Source organism: Neltuma alba, unplaced genomic scaffold, assembly GCF_004799145.2.
Source record: "Neltuma alba isolate B1F8T4 unplaced genomic scaffold, ASM479914v2 tig00011033_pilon, whole genome shotgun sequence".
NCBI lineage: Eukaryota > Viridiplantae > Streptophyta > Magnoliopsida > Fabales > Fabaceae > Neltuma > Neltuma alba.
In genome coordinates this window covers 103,491-125,565 of record NW_021635784.1, presented here as the reverse complement: position 1 = coordinate 125,565, position 22,075 = coordinate 103,491, and the positions used below count along the sequence as shown (strand labels likewise).

At 33.9% G+C, this 22,075-nt stretch overlaps 2 protein-coding genes across 6 annotated transcripts; both read left to right on the top strand.

Annotated features, from left to right (window-relative positions):
• The first annotated feature begins 2,014 nt into the window (after positions 1 to 2,014).
• LOC114760878 (rRNA-processing protein UTP23 homolog) lies at positions 2,015 to 6,942 on the top strand. Of its 4 annotated transcripts, none has more exons than XR_003742095.1 (7): positions 2,015 to 2,415; positions 2,727 to 2,917; positions 3,088 to 3,168; positions 3,763 to 3,883; positions 5,345 to 5,672; positions 5,798 to 5,866; positions 6,532 to 6,548. XR_003742095.1 is itself a non-coding variant. In XM_028950179.1 (7 exons), exons 2-7 carry the CDS (start codon positions 2,727 to 2,729, stop codon positions 6,613 to 6,615), a joined length of 855 nt encoding a protein of 284 aa, XP_028806012.1. In that variant the 5' UTR covers positions 2,018 to 2,415; the 3' UTR covers positions 6,616 to 6,942. The 4 variants fall into 4 exon arrangements, 3 of the variants coding, with proteins under 3 accessions (XP_028806014.1, XP_028806012.1, XP_028806013.1); XM_028950179.1 differs by having other exon boundaries at positions 2,018 to 2,415; positions 5,345 to 5,653; positions 6,532 to 6,942; XM_028950180.1 differs by having other exon boundaries at positions 2,018 to 2,440; positions 5,345 to 5,653; positions 6,532 to 6,942.
• Positions 6,943 to 9,561: 2,619 nt separating this feature from the next.
• Positions 9,562 to 21,839, top strand: LOC114760876 (exopolyphosphatase PRUNE1-like). 2 transcript variants are annotated; one of them, XM_028950174.1, is made up of 13 exons: positions 9,562 to 9,877; positions 10,329 to 10,851; positions 11,590 to 11,774; positions 12,543 to 12,623; positions 12,705 to 12,746; positions 12,854 to 12,898; positions 13,729 to 13,815; positions 14,329 to 14,455; positions 15,748 to 15,828; positions 18,461 to 18,574; positions 20,048 to 20,112; positions 20,618 to 20,723; positions 21,416 to 21,839. In XM_028950174.1, the coding sequence occupies exons 1-13, from the start codon at positions 9,842 to 9,844 to the stop codon at positions 21,514 to 21,516; spliced, it is 1,593 nt and encodes a 530-aa protein (XP_028806007.1). In that variant the 5' UTR covers positions 9,562 to 9,841; the 3' UTR covers positions 21,517 to 21,839. The 2 variants fall into 2 exon arrangements, with proteins under 2 accessions (XP_028806007.1, XP_028806008.1); XM_028950175.1 differs by lacking the exon at positions 12,705 to 12,746.
• Positions 21,840 to 22,075: the final 236 nt, after the last annotated feature.

The window sequence follows — 22,075 nt, the reverse complement described above, 5'->3', positions numbered from 1 at the left end:
CTTTCCTTATCTTCCAAACATCATGTATTTCCACTCTCTTGATTTTCCTTTCTTCCTCTCGCTCTCTCTTTCTCTTCTCTCGTTCTCTCTCTCTCCCACTCTCTCTTGCTCCGACTTGAAAGAAATAACCTGAATGATGATATATATAATACCCCCACGTCTGATTTTCTACCGCCCATCTCCCATTTTCCACTTCCATCCGTACCTTCCCTCCTTCTTTTTCTTCCATCATTTACTACTCCTCCTCCAAATTCTCCTTTCATTTAATACACCCTCCAATATTCTTATCTTAGTTAATTGCCCCCAACTTTCCACTTCCTACGCCTTATCCTATTTCTCTTCAGTCATCCCTTACCCCTTCTTTTCCTTTGCATTAATTAACCCTCCCATTTTCCACTCTCCGTGGAAAAAAGGGGGTTGGTTTTTTTTTGGTTTACTAATAAAATATTATTTTAATAAAATATTATATTTTCTTTTATTATTATTATTATTTTTTGTACGTTACACAAAACACTAGAAAACACCGCTAGAGAGCCCCCAAACTCCGACACCTCCAAGTCAACGAACACATGTTTCCTCGGTGGCTGCAACCCAGCCACCACCATTTTTTCTAGCAGCTTCCAGAGGACCTCCTAAGCTATGACTTGCGGTGATTTGTAGTGAGAGCCCTAGCATCATTTTCACAGTAGCTCCCTTTCCAGCCAGCGAAATCTTCAGAAGAAAGCCCCAAATCTTTGGTTCCTTCAGCTGTATAAGGAGCACGCTAATCTCATCAGCATTCTCGATTAGCATCTCTGCCATCCTCCTTACCTTTACCCGTTCCCAATCACCAAACCACCAATCACTCGGACCGAGCCACATCCTAAGCGCCATTTTGCTCTTCTCCAACAGATGCAACAGAGAAGACACCCAAGAGGAGAAAGGGGAAAAAAAAACCCGGGCTAATCCTAGGGGAAGGGCGGAGACAAGCTCCGGAAGAAACCCCAGCACAGGCGGCTAGGAGAACCACTCTATGGATTTTGAGTCCCATGGCAGCTTCGCGTTATATGGTTTTCAGCTAATCACATCATCCACACCATCTAAAAACCATAGTCCCATACATTAAAAAAAAAGCAGAATAAATGAAAATAAATCGAAGAAGTTTAGCTAGAATAAGAGAATCGAGAGAAGTGGGGGAGGCAGAAATGAATAACGCGGAGAGGAAAAGAGAGGAAGAAAACAATAATTTCACCTGAAGCATAAAATTGAATTGATGCTTGGGGTTATGTTCATAATCACTAGTTTGAGAGGGAGAGATTGAGAGAAAGAGAGAGGGAGAGATGAAGAAAGAGGAGTGAAAATGACAAGTCCATATCCGCGCACGTGACAACATTGTATTCATTTATCTAAACGATGCCATTGAGCTAATGAGCACTCAGCTGCTGAGCACCAAATGTGAACATCAATAGACACACAAAGGGATGTAAAGCAATAGTGGGGGTGGAAATAGGCCATATTCCTGAACCTAGTCTAGTCTGTGTAGTACTACCTCCAGTTTTTAATATAAAAGTTAGTTGACTAATTTGAGTGGATTAGGAAAATTAGTTAAGTTAGTTATTTCTAATAAATATATGTTGTCTTTCCTAAAATATCTTTACTAATTAATCAAATGTATTGGTTGAAAATATCACTATTATAAGGACTATCTTGAGAAAAAATAAATAAATATGAGAGACAAAGTGAATTAAAATCTTATATTTAAGATCAAAATAAAAATCAAACGAGTCGTGATAAACAAACCAAACTTTTCTAATGATTTTAAAGGGGTGTTTGGATAGAAACCAAACCATGGTTTTAGAAGTGCTTTTATGATTTACGAAGTAAATATGTAGAGAAATTTATCTCGTTTTACAGAAAAGTGTTTCTGAAACCATGGTCTTTAAGGTTGCCAAACACCCTTTAAATTTTAAAAACCTGTTTCCTTTACCAAACCGGGCCCTTTTTGCTTTTGCCTGCAAACAATACCCTTGCTGATCCACAGCCGTCGCGGGCCTCCTCACTTCTTCCTTCAGCCCTCAGCCGGCGATTGTCTCTAGCCGCCTTAGCCACCTTTAGTCTTTAATGCCGTTGAAGTGGCTGTTGCCCACCCTCGTCCCTGTTTTGTCCACGTCTCGTATGTCCTTGCGTCCCTTCATTCGCAGAAGTAGAAGAAGCAGAAGGGAAGTGAGTAAGAAACGCAGCAATACACCGATAATTTTGGGCGTGATTCTTGGCTGTACTCGACTATAGGAGGGTGTTACATAGGGGGGTGATTGAGAGAGAGCTTTAGAGATAGAAGAAGAAGGAATAGAGCGAGATAACCCCAGAGCAAAGAGGAACGGAAGGCAAAAAACTCGTTATTCTCTGAGGGTTCTCTGCTTCGCTCTGTAACCCACGGTATTTTTTATCCTGTTCTGTGAAGGTTAAAATATTATGTTCTTTTGCAATTGCCTGGCTGTTAATTCCTTAATGAATTTTTGTTTTAAAAAAAAAAAGAAGAAGATTGTAGTGGAAAGGTTTTGAATTTACCTTTAATATTATGTCCCATTAGTTGTTGCGTTTGTCGGAATTTTGACCCACTAGATTGAACTCTCTGTGTATGTGAGTGGTCTGTCGGTTGCCAGTTTGTCCCTTCAAATTGTTCCTTGTACAATTTTTCGGGCATTCCTTTTATGTGTTGATCCTGGCATTTTGGTCGCTTTTTGCAGATGAAGGTGAACAAGCTGAAGAGGCATAGGAAGAGTCTCACATTTTACAGTTCTTGCTGCGGTTTTCGGAAGCCTTTCAAGGTTTTGTGTGATGGAAATTTCGTACATCACCTTATTCAGAATAAGATAACTCCTGCTGACAATTCTCTTGCTAATATTCTAAACTCTGATGTCAAGCTCTTCACAACCAGGTCTGTCTGTATTTCTGATTATTATATTTTAAAAAATAATTAGTTTTTAACCTCTGTTCTATTGCTAACCCATCTCAGTTGTGTGCAAATATGTCATCTCCTTTTGTTTGGTTTAGTTTCCCTTTTTCTTCTTACTTTTGATTCTCATTTCTTGTGAGTTTTTGATGCAGATGTGTTCTAGAGGAGTTGAAACGACTTGGTCGCTCATTTGCTGAGTCCCTTGAGGCAGCTCGTCAGCTTAAAATTGCCAGGTTCTCCATCCCCTATCTTTTTTGAGACAATAATTGAGTTACACAACAAAGTTAAGTAACTCTATTTAAACCCGGCACCCATGCCAAAAAAAAAAAAAAAGGTATTATTGTTCATCTCGGCAACAGATGTCGTATATCAGATTTCTCATTGGATATCAAAACAGTTTGAACTACTAACCCATACACTTGGCTTAATGCTCTTTCATGTACAGGTTTTAGTTCTTGGTGTTCAACTATTCATGATGATAAACTTAATTTTTATGAAAAAACTGAATTTCTACATGCATGTCTCAAAATCACTAATACATTTTGACGTGTTTATTTTTCTGAATACCCAATATCATGCAGAGGGAGTGCCAACCTAACGTGTCTCTAAAAAATATTCATTTCCAATTTATTTGATGTAAGAGTTTGGAAGAGAGGTACCCTTTATTTTGACATAGAAATGGACCTGCCATTTTTTGTTCTAACTCAAGATTCCCATGATCTAATAATGATCAATTTTGACTGATGTTCATGCTAACAAATTTTGAGATATCTGGATACTAGTTTTGCTATATCTATTCTCACTTGAGTTTAAACATTATTATATAGATGTGAGCATGAAAAATGCGAGCATGCTGCTAAATGCATCATGGACGTTGTTGGAGAAAATAATTCGCAGCACTTCTTTGTTGGTAGTCAAGATACTGAGCTGCGGAGAAAGCTGCAACAGGTTTTCCACTTTTCAATTACTTTAAGTTGGCAAGTTAGTTTCTATTTATTCTATGACTGAATGAAATCTTGGCAAACATTATTGGCACAATTGTTAAGTAGATGCTTAAAAATTGAGACATCCATTCTTCTCTTTGTGGGAATACTTTTGTCCTGTTATTGTATTCTTTGTGAAGATTTTTCTTTTTTCTTTTTTCTTTTTCTTTTTTTGATTGTTTAGGATTTGATTCATCTAGACATACTTTGAAGACAAATTGCATCTTCTTGTGCAATGTGCATACTGTTTACTGGTTCTGCCAGAACGGAACTAAAGCAGTTAATTCCAAACTTGGATGGGGTAGGGTTCTGGATCTGCATCTCATTTTAATGTTGGTGTTGGTTATTCTGATTAGATGAATGGCAGCATTAGGTCTCTAAAGTTGAAGAATTTTGAGATAGCTCATGATTATTGTATTAACATTGTTTTAAATGGGGGATGTAGGTGGATGCATGTTGATGATGTGATAGGAACCAAGGTAGAACAGTAGGAAAATAGAGTTGGAACTGATATTGATTCCGCAAAACACTTGTTACAATACAAGATATCTCTTGTTCAGCTCACATACAGGAAACACCACAGAACACTCAACTCACTAACTTATAAAACTGATGAAGAAGGACTCTTCCTCCACCCTTAGCCTGGCTTTCAAGTGGCCAGTCCTCTCCATAATTCATTCTGAATACAAAGCAAGTCCTCCCCATTCAGAGAAACTAAGGGCTAATATAAGCCAAAAAGTAACCAACACAGTCCCCAAGACGTTTTTTAACAGCGCCCCTAGAGCTACTCTACCTTTCAGCTTCTTTCTCTAAATGGGGGACGTCTTAAAGTCAACTCCCTGACCCCTAGAAAGTGTTTTTCGCTTTTCTTGCATCTTCCTACCTTTCTTTTTATACGTTTCTTCTTATAGGTCTGGCCTTTCTTGCATCTTCCTACGTTTCTTCTTGTAGGTCTGGCTATCTAAGATGGTTCTATCATGATGCCTAGATCTAACTCTCATTGACTGGGATTTTGTTCATTAATATGTGCATATTTATACTTGTCTATCACATAATTTAGTATTAGTAGTTTTAGATCATTTCTAATTGTTATCCCCTGGAAGAGGGGTTATTAAATTCTATAATGTTTGGTCATTCTAATTTATTTTCTATGTTGTAAATTTGTTTCAATTACTGTGTTTCAGCTAGGTTGCCTTTTGTACCTTATGAAATCGATCTTGCTATCACTTGGCTACTTGATTCCTTGATGACAATTTGTGATGAAGTTTGTAATTTTAATTTCCAAAAAAGTAAATTTGTCAAACTTTTTGCTATTAGAAATTTCTAAAATTGTCTTGTAGCATGTTATATGTTAATGGTCCCGCAATAGTTTAAGAATTTTACCCTTAAATTGACAGTAGTTCTTGTTTACTTGCTTGTCTTGTAGGTACCTGGTGTGCCTCTTATATATGGTCTCAGAAATGCTCTTTTCCTCGAGCCTGTATCTGCATTCCAGAGAGAATTTGTTAAAACTTCAGAAGAAGCAAGATCACATATAACTGACAGAGAGTATAAAATGCTCACAAATAGATTACAAAGTACATCAAATGATGAAGAAGCTGCAAACTCTGCAGATGAAGAGAAGGATTTAGGGGATCAAACTAAAGATGTAAAGCCAGTGAAAAAGAATCGCAGTAGTGCGAGGAACCAAATGGGTGTTAAGGATAGACCTCAGTTCAAGAGAAAGAAAGCAAAGGTTAATTCACTATAATGCTGTATTTATTTGCTTGTTCAACTTTGTTTTTTAAAGTTGAAGTTCATTAAAATTATAGTGAATTTAATTATTTGATAGCAATTTCAGCCAGCACTGTGTTTTTTATATTACTTTTCAATTTTGCAGGGTCCAAACCCATTATCTTGCAAGAAGAAAAAGAATGGTAATGAAAACCACAAGGCTGGTTCATTGAAGGTGATCTTTCCGGAATTCCTATAATTCCTTTTTTTTTTTTTTTTTTTAACTTTCCTGATCTTGAATCCTTGTTAACATTATTAATCGCTAGTGATTTATAAACGTTCATAACAAATTTTTTGTTTATTTGTTCACTCATGTCAAGTGTTCTCTCTCTCTCTCTGTTTTTTTTTTGGTGGGGTGGGGGTTCCTCAAATGGATGGGGCTTAAGAATCATGTTTGGTATATAATACACAAGAACAGGGTATGGTTTTGTGCAAAAATTTCAAGTGAAGCTGAGAAATTTTTTCCTCGCTGATGAGGATTTAGTCCCGAAATTTGTGCAGCGGCATGTGGAAATTATTAATAAATATACAAAATATTGTGGGTTCTGTCTGTTGCACAAATTTGGCTTTGTTCATGACTCATGAATCATACAATTTCTCAAGTCTTTATAATATATAAAGAATGCATAACAGTGTTGACTTCATGTCTTGCGTAGAATTTTCACAATGAGCCGCCATAACTATTCATAGATCAAATTGTGTAGTTTGTTATCTATATATATATATATATATATTTTTATATATGATTCTATAGTTCTATTTGTCAAGAGCAAATTGGAAGATAGAGTTGATGTGTGTGTGTGTGTTTTGAGCGTTTCTTCAAGGGATTTTCTGGTGCAGGAAAAGACAGAAGGAGACAAGAAAAGGAGCAGGAAGAGAAAGAGGACACGGAAGGGACAGCAAAACGCAGCAGTCACAGATTAGTTATGAAACGTGAGCATTTAGATGTTTAGCAGTCACAGATTGATTTCATAGTGTAACAGTGCTATCAAGAAAAGGTTGGTGTAGAAAGAGAGAGTCTCATGCAGTTTTGTTTTGTTTTGGCATCTTTTTGGCGGGATATCTAGTTAGAGGATTTTATGTATTAGTAATTTTATTTTTATTTTAGTTAGATTTCTTTTAAACTGTCCTGGTCCTTGTTAGTATTCAGGCCTCCATGTCAAATTTCATGTGCATGGACAAAATAACCAAAAAAAAAAAAATGTTGGAGAATTACTTTCATTTGAATCATAATGTTTGAATTTGAGTGAAGGGATAATTCTGAATATCATATGATTATTTTAAAAAAAAAAATTGAGTCTTCACTAATGGCTTTGGAATAAAGAGGTTGTGGTTGAGCCGCTTCATTGGATTTGATTGGTGTTATTCCATGTTTTAATTTTTTTGGAAAATGTTTAAAATGATCTTGTTTTAAAATCATCCTTTGGTTTACATGTTCCTTTATACCAAACTAGAGAAATCATAATTGATTCTTTTTATATGGGTGAATCGGTTATCTTTGCGTCTTCATTTGCCTTGCCGTCCTTGGCTCATGCATGATACCTTGGTACAAAATCCATTGAGCCTTTTGTGCATGCTGCAACGCCCTTGTAGATAAACCAGGTTTAAGAGGATAAACATAGGATTGACTCAAGTGATTAATGTAAAGGATTAAGACCAAGGTTTACATAATGAATGTCTTGAAGTTTAATAATAAATTGAGGTTAAAGTATACTCGTATTTAAATTTAGTTTCGTGACTTTAAAAAGTATATTGAGTTTTTTAACTATAAAATCATTAATATTGATATTTTGAAACGTTAATAAAACATTTTTAAATGCTAATGTATGAAGTTTAATTTTCAATAATGGTTGTTACAAGATCATTATTTGAGATTAGCGATTTTAAAATTAAAGGTATGAAAATATACTTTTTAAAATTGAGAAACTAAATTAAAATCTTGCAGAGATAGGGATCCAAGACATTGAGCCAAAGTCTAACAACAAAAGAAAATTTGGGGAAGCAAAATGTTGAGGACCGGATCATTTTTGCCATAGCATATAATACTCACAGAAAAAGAGGGAGTGCCATCTCTGGGCTTAACGGTGTTTGTCACAATTTGACTTTTGTTATGAAAAGCATCAAACTTTGAAAAAACTATAAACAAAATCTTATAATTAGGATTGGAGGTAATATTCTAAGAACTAATACGAGTACAACAATCTATATTAAAGATAATAAGGGGTGATCAAAAAGAAAAACACCCTTTGAATTTTCAGTCCAATACCCCACGTTAACAATAAAATTCAAGAAAATACATCAAACAAGAGACTACCTCATGGCACAAGAATGATCATAGCCACCCCCATTCCCCAATAACTAACCTTTTGAGGAAAATGGTGATGTGCTCTATTAGTCAAAATTGCAACCCATTAATAAAAAGGGGACAAAATTTGAGTGAAGTTGTCTATATTCAATGGGTCAAATTCTCTTGTCATACTCGATATTTTGCTATTGTTTTTTTTTTGTTTGCCAACATTACTTTACTATTAGTTGTTAGAATGTGTATGTGCATTTATAGATTTACATATGAAATATTAACAATTGTTATTTCATTACTGTTAGTTGTTAAGATAGTATATGTATTTGTAAATTTACCTATGGACTTAAGCTAATGAATGTCAGCAAATTAACCTAAATTTTGTCTTAAAAAAAATAGAAAAAAAGACGATAAAATGATTTGAAAATTGTTAAAAGATAAATAGGCGTGGTTGAATTTTAAAATCTTAAATAAATTTTTTTGTACAATTTTAAAATTTTATGAAATGACACTAATACCCTTCACTATTTTTTTTTTTTTTTAAGATTTCCTCCTCAGCACCCAGTTTTGGGCTGACGGAGCTTTGACAACATGTTATCGAACTCTAGCGATTGGTTATCGGAGTTCTAATGACTACTCTTTCTTACGCACTAACTATTTTTTTAGCTATTGACTATTTTTGTTTTTAAAACTTCTATCACTACTTTAATGTTGCTACTTTCATTTTTGAACATTTAGTGATTACTTTTGTTTAGCTATTGATTATTATTGTTTTGTTGTTGACTACTTTTTTTTTCCCCAAAAGTTTTAAAAAATGCATTAAGTATTGTTGGGTATCTAGTGACTTTTTTTTTTTTTTTAAGTTATTTACTATTTTTATGTAGTTAATAGCCATATAGAAGTAGTCATTAAAACTTTGAAAACAAAAGTAGTCAATAATGAAACTAAAATAATTAATTACTATATAAAAGTAGTCAATAAGAATACAAGGACACTATTGTCATTTCATAACTTTTTAAATTTCAAAATACTACAAAAAGGTTTGATTTGAGATTTTAAAATTCACTCACTCTAATTTATCCTTTACATTTTTGAGGATATTTTATTGTCTTTTTCCTAAAAAATAACAGCACAACATAATTGCAAATAAGCACTATATACTTGGCACTTCCATATCCATATTATGTTAACTAAAACTTACTATTCCTTATTCCTTTTATAAGCAATAAATTACTAATCATTAGGACAAAATATATAAAGAATGGTTAAAACTAATAATCAAATGTAATTTTTTTATAAATAATAATCTCATTTAATAAAAAAATTGTCGTCACTTCTCATTGTAATTATAATTATTCTTTTTAATATGAGTATAAAAAATTTCATAAATAATCATTGAACAATATTCTTAAGAATCGTTGGCAAAAAAAAAACTCCTGACATTCTCTTATGAATCAAAGTTCTACTTCCTTGATGCATTTATTTAACTCCCCCCCCCCCCCACCCCAAAATAATTATTTTTTTGGTAAAGGAAATGGGAGCATAAAGGACAGAGGTTCATGTTCATGCATGAGAACACTGAGAGCACAGTGGAAGCAAGATGGTTGTGCCGTTCGCTCCATACTCCATTTCCATTGCACTTGTACGTATATGCGGTTGCATTTCGATAGAACTCAATCGGACAAGAACAAGTGACGAATTGATAATGAGTTTCAGCTCTTCGGAGCCTCCAACAATTCCCGATTTGTCTTCTTCTTTCCCTTCCTTTCTCGAGATACTCTGCCGTCCTCCTCGAGGCTTCAAAACTCCCACTAATTTCATTGTTTTCTTCTCTCAGTTTTCATCTCCAACATGAGCAATTTCGATGCATTTGCACAGAATCAACAGGTTAGATGATAATCTAGCTCCTCGTTTTGAATTTTTTTTTGAACCTTTTGATCTGTGTAATGAATTGAGCTAATGCATGCATATCAATATGCATACTGTATTATTATTTTCTATCTTTTTTTTTTAAATTTTTCCTTCGGAAAATTATGTCTTGCTCAGTTAAAGGTCCTCAATTTGTTAATGAGATTATAATCAAGCGTGTCGTAGAATTGCCTCATTAGTTACTCGCATGGAATATCCTCAATTATTGCCTTGGAACTTGGTTTTGATGGATACCGCCAAACCTGAATTCTTCATCAAGCTTTTCATCTCAAATATTTTTTTTGAACTCTTTTTTCTTTACCAATAATTCTCTGCTCTGTGTTTTTAGTGAGAACAAAAATTTGCTTTTGTAGATACCTGATTGTTGTCTCAGTCTATAATTTCATAAAGACCTTTTCCTAATGTGCAGCATGCATATATTCGTTCTAGAGATAATCCATTCTTTGATGGCCTTGTAAGACCGACACTGGCAAAAGCTGATGACCAGGGTCCCTTGGAGTCTCAAGGAATATCAATCAGCAGGAATGTTTTCAGATCTTTGTCAGATATACCTGAAGAGGTCATGGACTTGCCACTGGAAAATTTAGCTGTCTCGGGATTCAGTTCTAGATCTGTTAAACGCTCTTCTTCTGAGAGCCTAGATATTCAGTCTGCAGTGAAGGAATTATATTCAAAATATCTTGGTGATGATTGTAGCCCTAGGAATCCTGAGAAGACATACGTTGTCTCCGAAACAAAAGAAAATCTGTCAGGCATCTCATTTCCAGTATCTGCTGGCCTTTATTATAATGGGCTTTCACCAAAACTGGAAATTGTTGAATCATGTGAAAGCCTTATCAAGCTAAATGCATATTTGAGAGAAAGAAAAGATGATGTGAATGCTGGTGTCCCTGGGAGATTCTTACATGCTGTTATGGGTATAGATAATGCTGGTAATCTGATCTTCCATTTCTTAGATAAGTTTAACTCATCAGAAACTGAGGTCAGCCTTCATTGAATTTCTTGCTCCAGTTTCCCCAGTCACTGATGAAAATTAATGTCATCAGAAAGGAGAAACTTAATTTCTTTTCTAGATGAATTGCCATCAAGTAGAGTATTTTAATTTTCCCCATAATCCCTATCTTTCCATGAACTACTTGGCTCCATTTTTCTTCACAAGTAGTCCATACACAAATTTAATTTCTTGTGCAGAAAAATATTGAATTTTTCCAGTCATTATAATTTATAGTCATTTTCCCCTGAACTATTAGGTTATATCACTTTGTTGTGCCCACAAAAACAAAAGTATTCAAAATTCTTGGTAATTGTTTATTGATAGAAAAAATGGCACTATGTAACATTATGTTCATAAAGGAGGTTCGATACCAGGTTTTTCGTTAGATGTAGGATTTGATTCAATTATCCTTTCCAAGTTTTACATTTCAATATCAAGCTTCAATCAAAGGTGAGGAAGTATGCTTTGATAATTTATAATTATCTAAGAATCTCGAACACTTTAAGAGGGAATTAAACTGCATAGTATATGAGGATTGGTGCTATTTGTGAATAATCTTGAGTTACAACTTTGTTTATACTTTATGGTCTAGAAAATGTTTCTAGAGGTTTTTCTCATTATCATCACCATTCACCCCAACTCAAGTCCGATTGGTACTTACGTAAACTATTCACAGATGTTGGAGTTGCTGCTTCTACCATCATGTATGCCTTCTACCTAAATGAAACTTTGAGAAGTGCTCAATTCTGCACGGTGCCAGTCATTAACATTAAGCGGGCAAATCTTGGTTCCCATGCAGAACTCAAGTGGTTGCTTGATTCATGTCAAATTGATCAGTCATCCTTAATTTTTGCAGATGAGGTTTGTTTTATGTTAGTTCAAGGAATTCAATGAACACCAGTTTCATTTGACATTTGGATAGTAAGATAGACTTCAAGATGGTTAAGAAGGAGTTTACATGACAAATCTGACTTGAAGATACACTACAGAGAGTTTCCTCTTCGGTTTCCTGATGATAGATCTAATATGGAGCTGTGGCTGTGAACCTATGAGAGAAATGTTTAAACAATATCTTTTCCTGGAATTAATTACTGGTTGCCAAACGAGAACAAGTTTCCGCTTACTTCGTCCATACTTTATTACTAGTTGTAGAAAAGAGCACTTTATGTTTTTGTTACTGTCCATTGCTTAAGATTTGTATTTCTTTTATTCAAAATAAGAGAAACTGAAAATACAGTGATAATGGGCTTTTGCAGCAGATATACCCATCATTAGATATTATAATAAATTTTTCAGGGACATCAACTTAAATAAACTGGTTTATGGACTATGAATAATTCTGTTATAATCTCTTAACATTTCTCACCACTCTATTGCATGATTTTCAATGCTATTTTTGGGCATGCTGATTTGGATTAGTAATATTGAATTACTTTTCAACTTCAATGGAAGTAGGTTCATATGTGTCCACCATAAGCCTGGTCTACTTTTTTCTTCACCATATCCATTCTGTCTCATCCTCATAACAACCATACCATGCAGTGTTTATAGAGAGATTATTCAATTTATCTGGATGAATCTAATTCTTCAACATGCTTAGCCAACTGAGAGTTTCTGAATTCAAAACAGATTGATCTGTCATATTATGATCTATTTGGAAGTCTTAAGATCGTACTGGTGAAGAGCAGCAAAATTGCCCATAGGCAAGAGGTAAGAAAATATGCATCTGACACTTTCTTCCTTTTCTTCTACTCTATGAGGATTGATGGATATTTATTCTTCTGGCAACAGAAGTTAAAGCATGCAGTGGTTGAAATCTTTCACTGCATAAAGGTGAATTTACCATGCTTAGTGTGGTTCTATTTTACATTAGCTTTTTAAGGTCCAAAAATCTCCAAACTACTACATACCATTGAAACCACTGGTTTTTTCTTTTGCAGGGTGACACTGTATATCCTTGGGTTAAAACTGTCACCAGAGGAGAGGTATGGTGTGAAAATTTAAATGCTAACTTTAGTGTTCTCTGAATTGTAGGTGATAATCACAGATCTAGGGCGCCTGCGCACATGCAAGCTCAACACTATTATTTTAACTGGGGACTCTTTAGTATACATGGTCATGCCAAATTATCATGCATGTGTAGACAAAACGGTTAAAAAGTTCAATGCACTCTTCTACTGCTGTACATGATTACATAGTAAAAAATACCAATAGTTTCTGGCCGATGAGTGATGAGTTTTCTCTTCTCCTATATAAAGGAGCACTTGATTTGATTCTTGATGGAGAATTAGGAAAAGCTTCCTCAAAGATATATTGATCCAGTAAGGACTCCTTTAACAAAGTCCAAGACATCCTCCTATAAGATTGAATAGATCATATTATGATAATTTGATGTGCTCTTGAGCTTTCCATCTCTCAAGTTCTGCCCTCTTGGAATGAGTAGTTAATTTCAATGTTCTAAATCAACAGCATGATAGGTATGCTTGCTTAAAATTATAACTGATGTAATTTATACTTTCGAAGGTTGGTGCCATAAATAAGAACAGGTAAATATAGATTAATATAAGAGCTTTTACAGTATTAATGTGGAATCATGTGAACGTGGCAACTAATTGTGCCGCAGTTAGATGTTTCTCCTTTTGTTATCTATTTTATTAGCTATGCATGCATTAAAAATTAAAGCAAATGATATCTTTCTCACATGAAGTGGCTTCATGTGGGCAAAAATTTAAAATATCCTACAAGCACGAAGTGCAAATTCAATTTTGCTGTAATTTTTTTAATCCATCATTTGTTTATGTACCTATGAATACAGGAATGCTCATGCTGTACTGCCATAGCTGAGAAGTTTGCCATGTATTCGCCTGAAATGCTGGCCTGCAGATCGTTCAGTAGACTTTTGGTACTTAATAATTCTAGCTCAGGATTTTGATACCTATTTGTTTTTGTTGCACTATATCTTTTATGATTTGAATTTTCCCAGATGATAAAATATCATGGAAATGATAATAAGTTAATAACTAACGGACCAAGGTAGGAAAATAACTTATAATATTTATAACTTAACCATAATTTTATGTCATTCTCAATATCCTGTTGTAAATGCACTTCTTAAAATCAAAACAAGTTAACTGCAAACTGCTCACCTCATTAGTTCAATATTTGGTTTGGTCTTCAATACATTGCTTTAGAGAATCCAAATCCCCTATACGCAATTTATCTGCTTGTTTATTAGGGTTCTCTTCTTAATTAATATAGAATTCATTTTTTCTGTTATCTCATTCTTGTTTCAGGGATTATTTTAATGGGAGATAAAAGCTGGGAGTCATTAAAAATATTATGATTGTTGTGTGTAACTTATCTTCCTGAACATCAAACCTGACTGCCTTACGTTGCTAATTACACCTGCCTGCAGTTAGCTGGAATCCTTCTGGATACTGATAATCTGAAAGACCCTCGTTGCACCTCCAAAGATAAGTACATGACTTCCCTATTGCTCAATGGCGCTGGCCGATTTGGATGCAATGGTCTCTACCAATTATGTAAGCCTCCCGCCATTTCTTCTTTGGTTTAGTTCTTGTGATACAGGTCAATTCTGATTGAATACAGTGCAATTGGCCATGGGCTTCTTCTTTCTTTCTTTCTTTTTTTTTTTCTTTTTTTTTTTTTTTTTTTTTTTTGGGGTTACAATTTGATTGGCATTTTGCTAGTGTTGGGTGCTGCAAATATTACATATGCAGGTTATAGGCACCGCTTTCCCTCCGTCTGTATTTGGTATAGATTTCATTACTCTTACCTAATTACTCATTTCTCTGAACCAAATACGATGGAAATAATTTTTCAAAAGTTTAGGGCATGCATCAAGAAGGTTATTAATAAAAATATTTAGGCCATATTTATGCAGAAACGAAAATTAATGAATATAACTAGAAGTTAAAATATTTTGTAAGGCATTATTATACGGTTTTGTTTCATTATGATAGAATGAAAAATAAAAAAGAAAAAAAAAAAAAAACCAACAAGCGTTGGTCCTAGTGGAAAGGGCTTCGGTTTGCTTAAACACGAGATCTCGGCTTTGAATCCGTGTAAATGCAAAAAAGGTCTTTAGGAGAGTTACCTTCAATTGAGGCCAACAACGCTTGGATTTGACTCAATCACATAGCCATATTGGAAAAAAAATAAAAAATATTTCACTACCTCTTTAAACATCTCTGAAGGAGAAAGAGGGCTTCATGTTTAAGTATTTGAATTTTTTCAATATTTATGGTATAGTAATTTCTATTTTCATAAACGTTTCTATCAAGTCATCCAAGTCAGTAATTAAAAAAGAAGATATAGTTAAACCAGATCAATTATGACTGTCTGATTAAGATTAATAATTATGATAAGAATTCAATTAGTTTGAGTTACTATTTGTTATGAGATCACCAAATGATAAATTAGACTCATGATAATTATTAGATTTAACAAGTTGAAAATACTGAGGTTGCAACTAAGCACATCAAGCCTAGACAGAACCCTTGATAGTAATAAATAATCAGCCATCGGTTTGGTCTATACAAGGCCGTTGTAGAAGTCTGTGTGCATTTGTTGAATTCCGTTATTATGATGTGAAGTCTATGTTTTTACTGAAAAGAATGGGGAAGATAAGTAGACATAATTTGACTTATACAGTGCTATAGTTTTGGTAGTTTGAAAGTCATAAAAGTACTGAAGTTCCATTTGAATGGTAAGGTGATCAATCATAATGAAGCTCATTGTGAATTTATGTATCTGTTTGTAAACTTGGTCTTATCATTTCAATCTTCTGTTAACAAGCATTTACGATTTTCAGTGAAATACAAGATGCATGATGTCTCTACTCTACAACTAGCCGATATCTTGCGAAAAGACTTTAAGAAGTGGACAGAACTAGGTATATGAGCTTGTTAATTCATCTTTTAGTTTATTAAGGAACAAGGTTTTACTTATCATTTGATAATTGAAATTATGCATACTGTTTGTGGAGCGAACGTTGGTTCCATATATGAATTCATCGCACTTTTCTGCTTATAATTTGCTTAGTCACTGTAGTTAAAAAATTCATTAACATACTATCAAGATTATTATTTACCCCTTTACCCTCCCCCCCCCCCCTCAAAACACAAGTGTGAAATAAAGATGTTATTGCTTATATGGCCATCAGCTGTCAGGTCAATAAACAACCACATTAACATTTAATCTCTTCAGCAAAATATATGTAAAATTTAAAATTACAGAAAACGGGTAAGTTCGAGGAAAATAGGGGGCAAGATGATTAAGTTATCGGAATATAAAAATTATAATGTGTTCCCTTAGTATTTTGATTCATGTGCATCGCTTTACTTAAACTGTTTAAAGAATGTATTAGTTTAACTAATATTGGAAAATTTTAGAACTGGTCATAAATAATATATGTGAAAAAATTTACTGTATAATATATAAATATAACATGCAAATGGCAGGACGACTCCACCTTCAGTTACCTCAAGCTTGAAAAGGACAAACTGCTTCTATTGTTTGCCCTATTAAGTTGGTGGATTAATTAGCCTACATATAGCTTCTGTTGACGTAAACTAATTAAATGACACGTCAAAATTAGAAAGCAACCAATATTTTAATTTAGGAAATTTAATTTAATGTTATATAATGGAAGTAAATGCTATCAGAAGAATAAAACCATGCTCCTTCCACAAGGCAACATTTTTCCAAAAGAGAGAATGAAGTACGCATGAGAAATAGCCAATAGTTATGTGATTTTCACCCAATCTCAGTATTAAATTTAGTCACCACTAGTACTAGCCAAAGCCACCTTTCAGAGATATCACATGCGAAAGGTCCTCTAGCTTTTTTTGCTTGAATTGCCTGCCCTGTAACAAAAGCCACATAGAGAGATTAGCTTTATTGCTTTGAAGAAGGATGTCGAATTTGGCATGTTGATAGATTTTTGATGGTGTGCATTTTAGTGTATTTATTGTAAATCTTAATCAAGATGTGTCTTGTCATGTGAGAATATTATTTGTAGCATTAGCAAATATCCAGTTAGCAGTTTGTTTGTTGGTAAAATTGTTAGATGGCCACCTTCATTGGTATAACTAAGTTACAAAGGTATTATTAGGGGTGACTGAATTGGAACCAAGTGCTGTCCTTTTCTTTTGTACCAATTGTTATCAGACCTGTTTTGTTTCTACAAGATGATAAAGGAGCTGTGGGATAAAGCTTAGTGAGCTCAAACAAAAGGTGAGTATGAATGAAAGTAACATTACTGACATACGAAGCTCTCTGATGCAAATAGAGGAACAATTATAGAGGATGCCTGAAGTATTGGAGATGTAATGTGGTAGATACACACAGACCACCACTGGTCAGGATACCTTGTCCTTATGGTGGTTTAGAAAGAAGGAATTCGACCAAAGTTCAGTTTAATAGCCTAAAGAGCATGGTTTCCAGAAAGTCTAGGGTCAAAATGATGACCAAAACATGTAATAAATGGAAGGTGACTTTAGAGTCACCACAATGAAGAAAAGCATTAAGGAGCTAAGAATGAAGAAGACGTCAATGCATGGAACCTCCTTGACCAATCACTAAGTTATAGAAGATGAATCCTTTTGAGGGAAAGGATCATCTGTGGGTGAGAGTAATTGCTACATGGCAAGAGCGTTAAATAGCAGCTACAAGAATAATTATTTTGAGCATAAGACTTTTCCTTCACCTTCTTACCAATATGTTTTTCTTTTGCAAGCTTAAAAGTTACAACAGTTGGTTCCCAGAAAAATGTTTATCAGTCATCAGGTCAATATGTATAGTATTATTTTGTCCTAAAGCAACAAGAAAAATGCTGTTGAACTTGTTGCAATTCGAATGAATTAAACCTAAGTAGCTAAAGTGCCTGGAAACAATTTTGTAGCAAAACTATGTTCTTTCCTAACAATTCTTATTGAGATTCAGAGAAATACATCTGAATTCCTTGTGCATTTCAAAATCAAGAATGAGGTGTATATACACGAGGGAGGAGCCTAGGTATTAACGGCTTATGCTTGGATCCTAACAAACAATATCCAATCCTATAATCATGACATAGATTACATTATTTATATTAGTGAAAGAATATTCTAATTTTTTTCACACCCCCTCAAGTTAGAGCATAGATTAATCTTGCCCAACTTGTTACTAAGATATTCAACATGAGTCCCATTAAGAGCTTTTGTAAACAGATCACCCAATTAATCTCTAGTTGTCAAATGTCTTGTAGAAATGAATTTCCCCTTAATCTTATCCCGAACAAAGTGACATTCAATCTTTATGTAAATGCTTGCCTTGAATTGCCTTGAAAATCTCAGTTTGTACTTGAGACCAATGAATTGTTTCTGGTTTTTCTCTGCTACTTTATCTGAAATGGAACTCAATTCTTCCATTCAATTTATTATCAAGTTGGTTATCCATGTTGTATCATCAAATGAATACTTGTTATTGTTATGAATTAATTGATTTGCACCCACTAATATGGTAATTTTTATGTGGTAAAACAGAAAGTTCTGATGGAAGATCACCGTCGGAAATTGGCATGAGTTGTATTGGAGTTTCAATTGGACAGCTTCTCTCCCATCCTGAACATCTAGTGCAAGAAATACAATACTTCCTATGTGAGTATGAGAACCTTGGGTTAATATTTGTTTCTTGAGCAAAACTAAATCATTGTTGTGATAATTATCTATATCTTGGAGATATGATCTCATATACCAGTATGCATTTTCTCATTATTCTGATGTGGTTTGAAAGAAGTCTATGGCGATAGTAATTCTTTCAATTTTGAATATGACAACTGAGACAAAATAATAAATTATCATTGCATTGTTCAAAGTCAGTTACTAAACTTACTTGAGTTTTTTTGTAGTTTGGGACTTTGGGTTGCCATTAATTAGTACTCGTTTAGAATGTGTTCTCACAAAGTTTACTTGTAACTGACACCCATCTCTCTAAATTTTGGGACAGAGGAATGTATGTCAGAAAGGTAAAGGATTGAGCATTGTAGATCATGTTGAGAAGCTTAAGTCGAACTCCTAATGGATTAAGACTTTGTCTTTGTCTGAAATTTGCATTTTTCTTAACTAGAGTATCACAGTTTATTTATTAGTCTAGGACTCTTGGTTATTCTTTATCACTGCGAACTGTTTATCTTGTAATTTTTAGAGTCCTATAAATAAGAAGACAGGAATTGTCGCATTCTGATAGCAAGAGTGAAACCTTTGGATTTGATACATTAGTACATATCAAGGTGTCCTTGATTTGAATTTCATATGACATGAGAACCTTGTTTGAGAGAGGAGTGGACCTTCAATATCTTATGAGGCTCCTCTGATGCACAGAAGAGAAAATGATCAGTTTGGTAAAGGGAATGGGGAAAAAAATGATTTGAAAGTAATTCTCATGCTTTTACTTTAAAAATTAACATTAGATACTATCAATATCAAGTTATGATTACTATAGCATAATAATAGTCATTGCTTGCAATTGATGAATCGATTCCCAAATGGGTCTATAGTTTTTAGAGCAAGAGCTCTAACCACTTCTTTTCCAAAGAAAGTTGCTCTGTCTTATGATGTGTCAGCATGTGCAATGCATTATGAAAATTAGACCTTCTTATTAAAGTTTGTTTTCTAATGGGAGGATTAGGCGTCATATATCATGGCTTAGCATAATTTCTTAGTGCTCAGAAAATGTGTTCTCTATCTGGAAAATGGGCATAACATATCTCATCCTAATCATTTGTAACGATCAAATTAAATTTTGTGATGCATATGGCATACCAATCTACTATCAGTATTTTAAATGTGACATCTGATTTAATAGTTAATCAAATGACATAAATGAGATATTTCTATTTGTAAAAATTGAGATGGAGCCACAAATTTATCATTATTTTAACGAGTTTTGAATCCCATTTGTTTATTATTTGGCGAAAGCCACATGCATATAAAGTTACCTCTCTTCTCTTATGGACTCGTTTTGCTTTCGAATGTAATGTTTGCATGACGTCCTCAAACTACATGTTATGCATATGCCAAATATCAATTTTAATTTTGTTACTACAATCACTTATCACGTTTTGTTTTCAGTATCAGAGAAACTCAAAGCCCTTATCATTGTTTCTGGATACTACAATGAGGAGAAGAACTTCAAGGTTTGAAACACTTTATACTGACTATCTCAGTCAATCTGACAATGTTCGTAGCACCAATTAAGTGGAAGCTAAATCATGCAAACAAATTAAACAAAAATTATTCTCTATAAGTATTTAATTCTTTCGAGTTTTAACCTAATGATGAGGATAAATACACAAGATTCAGGTCAGGCTTGAACATCTAGCAGTGGTCAAAACCCATCCAACATAAAGGCTAACTTTGGAAACGGCATAGTTTAGTATTGCTAAGAACTAAAACCGGATCTCTTTCTGTGAAACCTGTTAGATCATAGACTCCCGCATCAAGTTTACTCTGTTTTACTAAGTGTATATGGAGCATCTCTAACTTTTTTGATACAGTAACTTAGATATTGTCATCAAATTGTTCTACTGATTGATGATTGATGTTTTTCTATTGTCCGCCCTAATGATTATGCAATATTGTCTCCCATTTTGTGAGACATCAAACTAATCAACCTTTTGGCACATGTAACTGCGTGTTCAGAGAGAAATATTAGTTTCTGCTGAATCTGTGAAGCTACTAGAGAGCATGATCTTCTTCTTCGATTTCAATGCATCCCGGCTGCCACTTAAAAGTTTAAATATACCAGGTTAGTTTTGATTTTGGTGGGGAAAAACGAAAGCAAACAAAAGAAACAGGGGTCCGTTATGGCAATATAGACTACAGAAGTACATTTTACCATCCTGAACTAAGGCCTGAGCACAACTTTAACACTTCAACTTTTAAATGTAACAAAATACTTCTTCAGAAAAGATATGAAGCCCCCTCCCCCAGGGGTTCAAATGAGATTGAGAGGGGATGCTTTGTGGTTTTTCTGTTTTCTGTTACATTTTAAAATTAATATACTAAAGCTATAATCAAGCTTGAGTTCAGAGAGGTAAAATATATAATTTCCAAAATATTTTAGTTCAGAATATTTCCTTTCCATTTTTTCCATATAAAATACTCCTCCAGTCCTTAATATAGGACCTAATTGTTGAGTTGATTTTGGTTTTAAATATAAGACCTATTTCTTATATTATCAATTTTTTCTAGATTACCTTTATAAATACTCCCTCAACTATAATCAAGTAGAAGAGGAAGAGGAGATATTAAGAAAGATGATTATGGTGTTTTGGAAAAAACATGTGATATTTTTTATAATTAACTAACTTACTTAACTTCTTTAATCTAATCAAATTAGTTAAATAGATCTTATATTAAGGACCAGAGGAGTCTATTGTCAGTATGCTTTGTTTGTAACTCGCTTAGGTTTTACTTCTTCATGCCATGTTCTTGCAGGTCTGAACAAAGAAATGAAGGCTTTTGAGATTGACAAGATTACACCAAGGAAAACGGTAGAACATCTGATAGAAGAGTTTGTTGGGATAAGAAAAGCCTGAGGCAGGTTTCCGAACTAGAAATTTGAGTAAATTTGGTGACAATAAACTTATTTGAAGACAGGAAAATAGAGACAAATGGGTCCATGAATAGTAAGAAAAGATCATAGCAACCAACTTTCACTTCAAATGATCACACTTGCTGGTTTAGCATCTGTGATGATATTTCAAAGTCAGTACTGTATTTTGTAACAGAAGCCCAAGTTTGATATTCACTGATAAACTTAAAGAGAGTTTCTTGAATTTCCAAGGTGTTTGTTACAATCGAAGTTTATTCATTTATAAACAAGAATAATAACATCATATCTTTCACGATAGTTTGGACATATTGAGTACTTATTTCATTGATGAATTTTAAAGCAAGGATTTTTTTTTTTTTTACTCTTGAAAAAAGTAAAAATATTTGTCAGAAATGTTCTGAGTGGTGAAAATTCCTTCCACTTCTCATGGTGGGAGCATTTGCCTTATTCTGTTGTTGACAAGTTTCAGATTTGGCTCATTACGTTAGCAGAGAATCACCACTTCCTTTGGTTTACTGATTTGAAATTAAAAGGGAAATGCT

What these genes read in the sequence shown, in the direction of transcription:
- LOC114760876 (XM_028950174.1), top strand. Translation starts at nt 9,842, where the DNA reads ATGAGCAATTTCGATGCATTTGCACAGAATCAACAG. An exon ending in AAATTGCCCATAGGCAAGAG is followed by an intron (nt 12,624 to 12,704) that starts GTAAGAAAATAT and finishes TTCTGGCAACAG; the next exon opens with AAGTTAAAGCATGCAGTGGT. An exon ending in TAAAAGTTTAAATATACCAG is followed by an intron (nt 20,724 to 21,415) that starts GTTAGTTTTGAT and finishes ATGTTCTTGCAG; the next exon opens with GTCTGAACAAAGAAATGAAG.
- LOC114760878 (XM_028950179.1), top strand. Translation starts at nt 2,727, where the DNA reads ATGAAGGTGAACAAGCTGAAGAGGCATAGGAAGAGTCTCACATTTTAC. An exon ending in GTCAAGCTCTTCACAACCAG is followed by an intron (nt 2,918 to 3,087) that starts GTCTGTCTGTAT and finishes TTTTTGATGCAG; the next exon opens with ATGTGTTCTAGAGGAGTTGA. An exon ending in TGCGGAGAAAGCTGCAACAG is followed by an intron (nt 3,884 to 5,344) that starts GTTTTCCACTTT and finishes CTTGTCTTGTAG; the next exon opens with GTACCTGGTGTGCCTCTTAT.